Source organism: Kogia breviceps, chromosome 5 (genome assembly GCF_026419965.1).
Source record: "Kogia breviceps isolate mKogBre1 chromosome 5, mKogBre1 haplotype 1, whole genome shotgun sequence".
In the NCBI taxonomy this organism is placed as follows: Eukaryota; Metazoa; Chordata; class Mammalia; order Artiodactyla; family Physeteridae; genus Kogia; species Kogia breviceps.
In genome coordinates this window covers 21,402,035-21,414,380 of record NC_081314.1, presented here as the reverse complement: position 1 = coordinate 21,414,380, position 12,346 = coordinate 21,402,035, and the positions used below count along the sequence as shown (strand labels likewise).

General features: G+C 37.8%; 1 protein-coding gene across 1 annotated transcript in view; it reads right to left on the bottom strand.

Moving 5' to 3' along the window:
* ACAD11 (acyl-CoA dehydrogenase family member 11) overlaps nt 1-12,346 on the bottom strand; it is a 95,121-nt gene that overhangs the window by 79,965 nt on the left and 2,810 nt on the right. Inside the window, 1 exon segment of the mRNA XM_059065341.2 lies at nt 7,207-7,306. Coding sequence (XP_058921324.1) covers nt 7,207-7,306 — 100 coding nt within the window.

The window sequence follows — 12,346 nt, the reverse complement described above, 5'->3', positions numbered from 1 at the left end:
AGGCGGGGGGTGGCTGTGTGTCACCGTGAGGACAAGGACACTGGCAACAGAAGTTCTGGGAAGTACTCTTCTGTGTGAGCCCTCCCAGAGTCTGCCATTAGCCCCACCAAAGAGCCTGGGTAGGCTCCAGTGTTGGGTTGCCTCAGGTCAAACAACCAATAGGGAGGGAACCCAGTCCCACCCATCAGCAGACAAGTAGATTAAAGTTTTACTGAGCTCTGCCCACCAGAGCAACACCCAGCTCTACCCACCACCAGTCCCTCCAATCAGGAAACTTGCACAAGCCTCTTAGACAGCCTCATCCACCAGAGGGCAGACAGCAGAAGCAAGAAGAACTACAATCTTGCAGCCTGTAGAACAAAAACCACATTCACAGAAAGATAGACAAGATGAAAAGGCAGAGGGCTATGTACCAGATGAAGGAACAAGATAAAACCCCAGAAGAACAACTAAATGAAGTGGAGATAGGCAACCTTCCAGAAAAAGAATTCAGAATAACGATAGTGAAGATGATCCAGGACCTCGGAAAAAGAATGGAGGCAAAGATCGAGAAATTGCAAGAAATATTTAACAAAGATCTAGAAGATTTAAAGAACAAACAAACAGAGATGAACAACACAATAACTGGAATGAAAAATACACTACAAGGAATCAATAGCAGAATAACTGAGGCAGAAGAACAGATAAGTGTCCTGGAAGACAGAATGGAGGAATTCACTGCTGTGGAACAGAATAAAAAAAAAAGAATGAAAAGAAATGAGGACAGCCGAAGAGACAACTGAGACAACATTAAACGCAACAACATTCACATTATAGGGGTCCCAGAAGGAGAAGAGAGAGAGAAAGGACCAGAGAAAATATCTGAAGAGATTATAGTCGAAAACTTCCCTAACATGGGAAGGAAACAGCCACGCAAGTCCAGGAAGCGCAGAGAGCCCCATAGAGGATAAACCCAAGGAGAAACACACCAAGACACACAGTAATCAAACTGGCAAAAATTAAAGACAAAGAAAAATTATTGAAAGCAGCAAGGGAAAAATGACAAATAACATACAAGGGAACTCCCATAAGGTTAACAGCTGATTTCTCGGCAGAAACTCTACAAGCCAGAAGTGAGTGGCATGATATACTTAAAGTGATGAAAGGGAAGAACATACAACCAAGATTACTCTACCTAGCAAGAATCTCATTCAGCTTAGATGGAGAAATCAAAAGCTTTACAGACAAGCAAAAGCTAAGAGAATTCTGCACCACCAAACCAGCTGTACAACAAATGCTAAGGGAACTTCTCTAGTGGGACACACAAGAGAAGAAAGGACCTACAAAAAGAAACCCAAAACAATTAAGAAAATGGTAATACGAACATACGTATTGATTCACATTTACCTTAAATGTGAATGAATTAAATGCTCCAACCAAAAGACACAGGCTTGCTGAATGGATACAAAAATAAGACCCATATATATGCTGTGTACAAGAGATCCACTTCAGACCTAGGGACACATACAGACTGAAAGTGAGGGGATGGAAAAAGATATTTCATGCAAATGGAAATCAAAAGAAAGCTGGAGTAACAATACTCATATCAGAAAAAATAGACTTTAAAATAAAGAATGTTACAAGAGACAAGGAAGGACACTACATAATGATCAAAGGATCAGTCCAAGAAGATATAACAAATATAAATATAAATGCACCCAACATAGGAGCACCTCAATACATAAGGCAACTGCTAACAGCTCTAAAAGAGGAAATTGACAGCAACACAATAATAGTGGGGGACTTTAGCACCTCACTTACACCAATGGACAGATCATCCAAACAGAAAATTAATAAGGAAACACAAGCTTTAAATGACACAATAGACCAGATAGAGTTAATTGATATTTACAGGACATTCCATCCAAAAATGCAGATTACATTTTCTTCTCAAGTGCGCACAGAACATTCGCCAGGATAGATCACATCTTGGGTCACAAATCACGCCTGAAATAATATCAAGCATCTTTTCTGACCACAACGCTATGAGATTAGAAATCAATTACAGGGAGAAAAATCTAAAAAGCACGAACACATGGAGGCTAAACAATACATTACTAAATAACCAAGAGATCACTGAGGAAATCAAAGAGGAAATCAAAAAATACCTAGATACAAATGACAATGAAAACATGACGATCCAAAACCTATAGGATGCAGCAAAAGCAGTTCTAAGAGGGAAGTTTAGAGCAATAGAAGCCTACCTCAAGAAACAAGAAAAATCTCAAATAAAAAATCTAACCTTACACCTAAAGGAACTAGAGAAAGAAGAACAAACAAAACCCAAAGTTAGCTGAAGGAAAACAATCATAAAGATCAGAGCAGAAATAAATGAAATAGAAACAAAGAAAACAATAGCAAAGATCAATAAAACTAAAAGCTGGTTCTCTGAGAAGATAAACAAAATTGATAAACCATTAGCCAGACTCATGAAGAGAAAGAGGAAGAGGACTCAAATCAATAAAATTAAAATGAAAAAGGAGAAATTACAACAGAACACTGCAGAATACAAAGCATCCTAAGAGACTACTACAAGCAACTCTATGCCAATAAAATGGACAACCTGGAAGAAATGGACAAATTCTTAGAAAGGTATAACCTTCCAAGACTGAACCAGGAAGAAATAGAAAATATAAACAGACCAATCACAAGCACTGAAATTAAAACTGTGATTAAAAATCTTCCAACAAAGAAAAGTCCAGGACCAGATGGCTTCACGGTGAATTCTACCAAACATTTAGAGAAGAGCTAACACCCACCCTTCTCAAACTCTTCCAAAACACTGCAAAGGAAGGAACACTCCCAAACTCATTCTCTGAGGCCACCGTCACCCTGATACCAAAACCAGACAAAGATACTACAAAAAAAGAAAATTACAGACCAATATCACTGATGAATATAGATGCAAAAATCCTCAACAAAATACTAGCAAACAGTTTCCAACAACACATGAAAAGGTACATACACCATGATCAAGAGGGATTTATCCCAGGGATGCAGAGATTCTTCAATATATGCAAATCAATCAACGTGACACACCGTATTAACAAATTGAAGAAGAAAAACCATATGATCATCTCAATAGATGCAGTAAAAGCTTTTGACAAAATTCAACACCCATTTATGATAGAAACTCTCCAGAAAGTGGGCATAGAGGGAAACTACCTCAACATAATAAAGGCCATATATGACAAACCCACAGTAAACATCAATGGTGAGAAACTGAAAGCATTTCCTCTAAGATCAGGAACAAGACAAGGATGTCCACTCTCACCACTATTATTTAACAAAGTTTTGGAAGTCCAAGCCATGGCAATCAGAGAAGAAAAAGAAATAAAAGGAATACAAATTGGAAAAGAAGAAGTTAAACTGTCGCTGTTTGTAGATGACATGAAACTATACATAGCGAATCCTAAAGATGGCACCAGAAAACTACTAGAGCTAATCAATGAATTTGGTAAAGTTGCAGGATACAAAATTAATGCACAGAAATCTCTTGCATTCCTATATACTAATGATGAAAAATCTGAAAGAGAAATTAAGGAAACACTCCCATTTACCACTGCAACAAAAAGAATAAAATACCGAGGAATAAACCTACCTAGGGAGACAAAAGACCTGTAGGCAGAAAACTATGACACTTGTGAAAGAAATTAAAGATGATACCAACAGATAGAGAGATATACCATGTTCTTGGATTGGAAGAATCAACATTGTGAAAATGACTATACTACCCAAAGCAATCTACAGATTCAATGCAATCCCTATCAAATCACCAATGGCATTTTTCACAGAAGTAGAACAAAAAATCTTAAAATTTGTATGGAGACACAAAAGACCCCAAATAGCCAAAGCAGTCTTGAGGGAAAGAAACAGAACCGGAGGAATCAGACTCCCTGACTTCAAACCATACTAAAAAGTTACAGTAATGAACACAATATGGTACTGGAACAAAAACAGAAATATAGATCAATGGAATAGGATAGAAAGCCCCGAGATAAACCCACGCACCTATGGTCAACTAATCTATGACAAAGGAGGCAAGAATATACTATGGAGAAAAGGCCATCTCTTCAATAAGTGGTGCTGGGAAAACTACATGTAAAAGAATGAATTAGAACACTCCCTAATACCATACACAAAAATAAATTCAAAATGGATTAGAGACCTAAATGTAAGACCAGACACTATAAAACTCTTAGAGGAAAACACAGGAAGAACACTCTTTGACATAAATCACAGCAAGATCTTTTGTGATTCACCTCCTAGAGAAATGGAAATAAAAACAAAAATAAACAAATGGGACCTAATGAAACTTAAAAACTGTTGCAAAGCAAAGGAAACTACAAACAAGACGAAAAACAACCCTCAGAATGGGAGAAAATATTTGCAAATGAATCAATGGACAAAGGATTAATCTCCAAAATATATAAACAGCTCATGCAGCTCAATATTTAAAAAACAAACAACCCAATCCAAAAATGGGCAGAAGACCTAAACAGACATTTCTCCAAAGAGGGCAGACAGATGGCCAAGAAGCACATGAAAAGCTGCTCAACATCACTATTAGAGAAATGCAAATCAAAACTACAATGAGGTATCACCTCACACCAGTTAGAATGGGCATCATCAGAAAATCTATAAACAACAAATGCTGGAGAGGGTGTGAAGAAAAGGGAACCCTCTTGCACTGTTGGTGGGAATGTAAATTGATACAGCCACTATGGAGAACAGTATGGAGGTTCCTTAAAAAACTAAAAGTAGAATTACCATATGATCCAGCAATCCCACTACTTAGCATATACCTGGAGAGAACCATAATTCAAAAAGACACATGCACCCTAATGTTCATTGCTGTGGTATTTACAATAGCCAGGTCATGGAAACAACCTAAATGCCCATCGACAGACGAATGGATAAAGAAGATGTAGTACATATATGCAATGGAATATTACTCAGACATAAAAAGGAACGAAATTGGGTCATTTGTAGAGATATGGATGAATCTGCAAACTGTCATACAGAGTGAAATAAGTCAGAAAGAGAAAAACAAATATCATATATTAACGCATATATGTGGAACCTAGAAAAATGGTACAGATGAACGAGTTTGCAGGGCAGAAATAGACACAGATGTAGAGAACAAACATATGGACACCAAGGAGGGAAAACTGTGGGGGGGGGTGGTGGTGTGATGAATTGGGAGATTGGGATTGATATGTATACACTGATGTGTATAAAATGGATGACTAATAAGAACCTGTTGTATGAAAAAATACATAAAATAAAATTCAAGAAAAAATAATTGCTTTAAAAAAAATAAAGTAGTCTTAGTGTGATTATTACAATTATAAATTAGGCCAGCACTAAAAGTTGATCATTTAATTAGGCTAAAAGGATAGGCACATGCATGGGGCTTATTCCTAACTCTGATAATATGAAGGTGACATTTCCCGACCACAATATTTCACATGTATCATCATAAAAACATCCCTTTTTTTTCTTATCAGTTCCCTGCTTGCTGGCTCACTCTTGCTCTTGCTCCCCACCCCCACAACCTCCCCAACTCCAGTTTCCCATGGAGGCTCTCTATTCCAACACTCTGGGCACAGTCAACTACAGAGTGCTGGGGAATAGAAAGGAAATGCACCCACGCCTTCGGAAGGTCAATGGAGGAACTTGTTTCCAAGGCAGGGGTGTGGGGATCCTTCCTGGTACCCAGGGCTGCCATGGAGCTCAACATAACTAGTGGGTAAGAAGGCAATGAGAAGCAAGCTGGTACTGAAGCAGGAGCCCAAATAAGACAGGAGAAGAAAAGAGCTTCCTTAACCAGGACAGATGTACAGGCTTATCACTCAGGACCCAGGGACACAGCTTACTGCAGAACTCTGATGCCAACTCATCTGCCTGTAAAGTCCACTTCTCCAGACTCAGGCAGTGGTGGCTGACCACTTCTAAGGAGAAGAAACCATGCAGCTCACTTTCACAACAGGGATAAAGCAGCTACTGCTGCAATAACTACAGCAGGGAAGTGACTAAACCCATAACCAAGGTGAGAGCAGCCAGCGGTACCAATGGCTATAGAAAGAAGTGTTTATAACCACCTGGTGCTGGGAAAGGGGGGTGGGGTGGAGTGGTGGAGGCTGGTCATAAAGTGGATGGCAGTGTGGGAACACTGCTTTTTTCCAATGCAGATTTGGAAAAAATGCAGGAAATTGAAACAAAAGTACTCCAGATCCTTGGGCTGAAAGATTATGTTATGTTCTGATATCTTCCAGACATCTACGTCGTTATCAAGAGGAGACAAACCCAGCTGTTTATTGGGGCATAGATCTCTCCCTACAAGTGGGGATTTTCCTTCAGCCATGCCGTGTTGAGGCTTAATAAAAGTTACCAAACTTTTTCTACCTTAAGCATCCAAGTCACTTCATTTTCTGAAGTGACCAAGAAGATCAGAATCTGCATTTTCCATTATTGTGATATTAAATCCACCCTTCAATGGCCCATCTCTAGTCAGCCAGGCCTGGGAAGCACCTGTTATACATGATTATAATAATATTCAAAATATGCATCATGCTTTTAATGTTCTCTTCTCTAAAAATCCATAGATAATATCTGTTTTTCTGAAAACAGAGTCAGTTTTCAACAAAAATCTTTTATAATTCTGTCAATTTAGGGAATACTATAAAAATGATTATTTAAATATTTCTTTTTATCACCAAAAGATCAAGGAGTTGTCATATCAAATATATTAAAGTATTCAGTGAGTATATATTGTTATAAGATATAATAATGTGCTTTTTAAAACATAATTTAACCAAAGTACAAAATATCTATAAATGAGTAGCACTGAAAATATTTACTGGGTGACTGTATTTCTAGCTAATTGTATAGGAGGGAATCAAATCCATAAGAGGACTGGATATTGCTCAGGATTAACAGCCTAAACACAACCTCAGATTTCAAACTCAAATCCTTAATAAAAACTAAAAGCGGGGGGGATACAATTCAAGTGAAATTTTCATCTAAGAAATAAAATGCATTTTCTATATTTAATAATTGTGAGATTATTTTTAAAAGCAATTTAAATAGTGTATGTATAAAGTGTGTGTATAAAATGCATTTATTAGTCAACAAGGAATTTATCATTGCGTTTGTATACCATACCTTATGTGCTTTAGGAAGAAGTGAACCAGGTGGTTTTTTTCTGAGTACATATGCTTGAAAGCCCTTCTGGAGATAAAAGGTTGGATTGGACTGTCCTGATCTAGATAAGAGTAGAGAAAAGGTCAATAACAAAGATATATTTTTCCTTTCCCCCAAATCCTGCTGAAATTTCAAAAGAAAACACAAAATGAAAATGAACCCATTTCAATGCTGGAAAGCCAAGAGGGGTGCTATAGCAGCTAAGAACATGAGCTTTTGGATGATATACAGCAGACGGTAAAACAGTGGCAGCTGGAGAATCTACAACCTACACTTCATACCTGCAAATCATGAGTTTTATCAGAAGAGCCCCTAGAACAATGTCTAGATCTAAGCAAAGAAAGGCTGGGAGAAGAGATTGTAGGTGATCAGTCAGAAAATTAATTAAAGGATGCTGGAACAGCTGAATTGGTATTCCGTCATCTGCCATTGGAGAGAGAACTTCAAGTACAGCTCTCTAAAGTGGGAATTCTGATAAGCAAGGTCCTAGAGTGGATATCTGGGCCAGGAAGTGTAACAGTGTCCCAGGTGACTCACAGACACCAGGGCACTGGCTTTCTCTTCCCTGTGAATAGAGATTCTCATGTGAACTAAGGAAATACACTCCAGCTACCAAAATTATTTGATCTATACCTTCATTTACACAGCTTTTAAATAATTCAATAGCATAAAAGAGAGGGCTTAAACTAAAAAAAAAAAAAAAAAACAGACGAATTAATCCCTGAGGTAACAGGTAATAGGAGAAAGTTAAAAACATTTTTTTTCTGAAGTTTCTCCCTAGGCCTCCAGCCTCCATCTGTAAAGAACAAGAGCAGTCCAGATTGAATGCAGCAGTATGTCCAGTGTCTACTTCTAACTCTGATAAGCCAGACCCATCCTCCCCAGCAATCATCTTGGCACCATCTAATCCTGGGTGGGGGGTGCCTTTTAGCATAGGAAAGTGGAGATCATTGCCACAATGGTCAGGAAATGGGACCACTTCAAGCTGTGTTGTCTGTCTTAACATGGGACAATTTATTTGTGATGCTCCAAAGAGTCAAGTTGCAATGAACCTTACAAAGACATTTTTTAATGCCAAATGTCTGACTGGATGCATTTTTGATAATGCAGTCATATATGAAGCACTGGCGTCTTATGATGGTAAATGATCCAGGTGAAATATAAAAGGAAAACTAAAAGCTTCTTATTGAAGATACAGCTGCCATATGATCTAGCAATTTCACTCCTAGGTATATATCCAAGAGAACTGTCACTCATTCTATGGGACACACCCTATACCTTATCAACAACAACTCAAGCATCCATTATCCTATTTTTTAAGCATTTCTATCTCTGATCATAATTTCCTTTCTTTTATTCCCACTAGTACCTCCATTCCAGTGCCATCTTAGGCACTACAACATTCAGGGCAAAAGAGGCTCCAGTAGGCAAGAACAGTCTGTAAAAGAGCCATAGGTGCTGGCTACTGGAAGCAGAAGCCACCAAACCAGGGTGTGCATGGAAACAGTAAAAAGGAATGCAAGAGAATCTGGGTAAAGTAACAACAATATCTACTAAAATAACTACTCTTGCTTCAAATTCATGACTATGAACCTCAAAGTGAATGCTGACAGCAATCATAATATACTTCCTTGGCCTGTTCATTCTCCCATGCTCTTGGATGACTATTTCACAATTCCTCCTCTTTCTTCAAACCTCCAACACTTTTCCCACCATCTTCACTCTCAGCTGATTACCTAGTTTCCTATTTCACAGAGAAAATAAGAGCAATCTGGTGAGAACTTCCACAAGCTTACACTACCATATCTACTGCATAGAAGCACCTGTACCCATATACTCTTCTTCCCTACAGAGTCTGTAGAAGAATGTCTACATTCCTATCTAAGGACAATCCCTTCTCTTGTGAATTAGATCTCATCCTACTCTTGTCTACTCAAGGACTTCGTTCTAGCCCTCTCTCCTACACAAATTTTTCTGTCTATTCTGGATCACTGCCATCAGCATAAAAACACACTGCCTTTTTTTTTTTTTAAAGACATCTCTTGACCCCACATCCCCCTCTACGTAAGACATTTATTTCTGCCTTTGTAGAAAAATTCAAGAGTTGTTTATATTCCTTGCTCCAATTCCTCTCCTCCTATTTTCACTTGAACCCATTTCAATCAAGCTTTCATTCCTATCTTTCCACGGAAATTACTTTTTCAAGGTCACTAATACTGCTATGGTATCAGACCATGGTTCTCCCCATCTCTCTGGCCACTCCTTCTGAGACTCCTTTGTAGGCTGTGCCTTAATTCTTCAACTTCTTATATTGGGATGCCTGGGAATAAGTTCATAGACCTTCTGTATCTTCGTGTAGGCTCATCATCTAGGTAAGATTTCATGGCTTTAAATACCCTCTCTATCTCAATGACTCCCAAATGTAAATGTCTAGTTTAGATCTCTGCCCTGACCTCTGGACCCATATATCTGCCTGCTTACTATACATATCCACTCCAAAAGGCATTTTGAAAGTTAACATTGCAAAACCGAGTTCCTGATATTTCCCTTCCAGTCTGATTGTCTACAGTCATCTCTACTTCATTTCATGATAATTCCATCCTTCCAGTTGCCAAGACAAAAATGGAACACTATTTGTCTCCTCTTCTTTTTCTTTCATACTCCACATCTGATCAGTCAGTAAATTCTTCAGAATAAATCCAGAATATGAGCACTTTGCACCTATCCTACACTACTACCCTGGTCCACACCACTAATTGCTCTGTACTGGGTCACTGCAATACACTCCAAACTGGTCTCCTTGTATTTGCCTCCTTCAGTCAACACAACAGGCAAAGAGATTCTGTTTAAAAAGACAAATCACTTCCCTCCTCTGCCCCCAAATCCCTAATCTCTCACCATTTCGACTAATGTAAAGGCCAAAGCCCTTATAACAGCCAACAGAATTCCTGTTGCCCTTGCTTACACAACTCCAGGCACATTGGCTTGTAGTCTCTCCACCCAGTGGAGAGCCTTTGCTCTTGCTGTTCCCTCTGTCTGGAATACTCTTTCCCCAGATAGCTACATGGGTCACAGCCCCATCTCTCTTTGCTGAATGCCACCCTCTCACTGAGGCCTTTCTCCTCCCTCCTCCTAAACATTTCCTATTCTCCTTTTTCTCTCTATGATACACATCACCTTTTTCTACAATGTAATATTTAGAAAGTGATTTTATTTACCATCTCTCTTCTCCAAATAGAATGGAAGTTCCAAAAAGGCAAGATTTTTTTGTCTGATTTTTTTTTTTTTTTTTTACTATCCCCAGTGGTTGGAGCAGTGCCAGGCACGTATTATGCACATAGCTGAAAATCATAAGTTTTGTTCTATCAAGTTATACAATGCCTTCATTATTGTTTAAATCTAAATATTTTTATTTCTAATGATTTAATTTTTGCAAATTCTAAAAATAAATTTTGCATAGATTAAAAATATTTACAAAATTTGTAAAGCATAAAGAATAACACAACAAACACCAGTGTTCTCACTACCCAGTTTAAGAAAGAAAAAAGTTACTGTATCTCTGAAGCTCTCTTTGTGGTCCTCCCTTCGTTTTTTTACTTTTTATTTTTTGGCTGTGCCGTGCTGCTTGAGGGATCTTAGTTCCCCCACTAGGGACTGACCCTGGGCCACCGCAGTGAAAGCACTGAGTCCTAACCACTGGACCACCAGGGAATTCCCTGTCCCTTCAGAGGAACTACTGTCTTGATTTTTAAATATATCATTCCCTTGAAGTTTATCTCCTTAAACAATATACTGCTTATTTGTCCAGTTTTTGTTGTTTTTTTAAACCAGTTTTTGATTGTCTTGTTGTGTATACTGGCAGCTGAATCATGTTCACTGCTGTATGGTGTTCCATCACGTGAATATACTACAATTTATTCATCCATTCTACTATTGATGAACATCGTGTTTTATTCCTGTATTTTTACTATTACAAACAGTGCAATGAACATTTTTGTAGCTTATCTCCTGATACCCTGGTACAAGAATTCCTCAGGAGTATAAAACTAGGAATAGAACTGCTTTGTCATGGGGCTTTGTCTTCCCATCTTCATCTTTACAAGACTACGCCAAATTGTTTTCCAAGGTAGTTACACTAATTCACACCCTCATCAATAGTGGATGAGTCCCTGTTGTCTCATATCCTGCTTGATATTGTCAGATTAAAAAAAAAAGTGAATATGATGATGGTTTGAAATGGTATCTTGTCATTTTAATTTGCATTTCCCCAATTATTACAGTGTAATGACGTTGAGTATCTTCAAGTCTTTTGCCCATTTTTCTGTTGGGCTATTGTAGTTCTTTATATGTTCTGGATATTAATCTTTTATCCATTATATACACTGAAAATATTTTTTGTTCTTTCCCTTTGAGGATTCTTTCACTAAAAATTTATCAATCATGTCTTTCATGGTTTGTGCTTCTGTCTTTTTAAAGATTTTATTGTCTACTCCAAAGTCATAAAGATCTTCTATATGTCTTCCAAATGTTTATAGTTTTGCCTTTATCATTCAAGTCTGCAGTCCACCTGGAACTGTGTGAGGTAGAGTAAGGGACAGGTCTACTTTCAATTTTTTCATACAGATGATAATTATTGCTGTATAATTTACTGAAAAATCTTTTCTCCCTCCAACCCCACACACATTGATTCTCTGTGCCAGCACTGTCATATGTCAAAGTTCTATAAACATGTGGGTCTTTTTGTGGACTCTATTTTATTGATCTGTTTGTCTATCTCTGTGCTAATAACATGCCATCTTAATTCAAATTTCCCACTTTGTTCTTCTTCAGGAATGTTTTTGCTTATTCTTAGCCCTTTGCTCTTGTACACAAAATTTAGGAGTAATTTTTCAAGTTAGGGAAAAAATTAAGATTTTGATCGTGTTTGCACTGAATCTATAGGTCAGTTGGGAAAAAAGAGAAACATAAAATTCTGAATTTTCCTATTCGTGAACATGGCATCTCTCAATTTATTTAGTTCTTTTTAAGGTCCTAATACAGTTTTATAATTTCCTTTACAAAGGTCTTGCACATATTTTGTTTGATTAATATTTGAGAAATT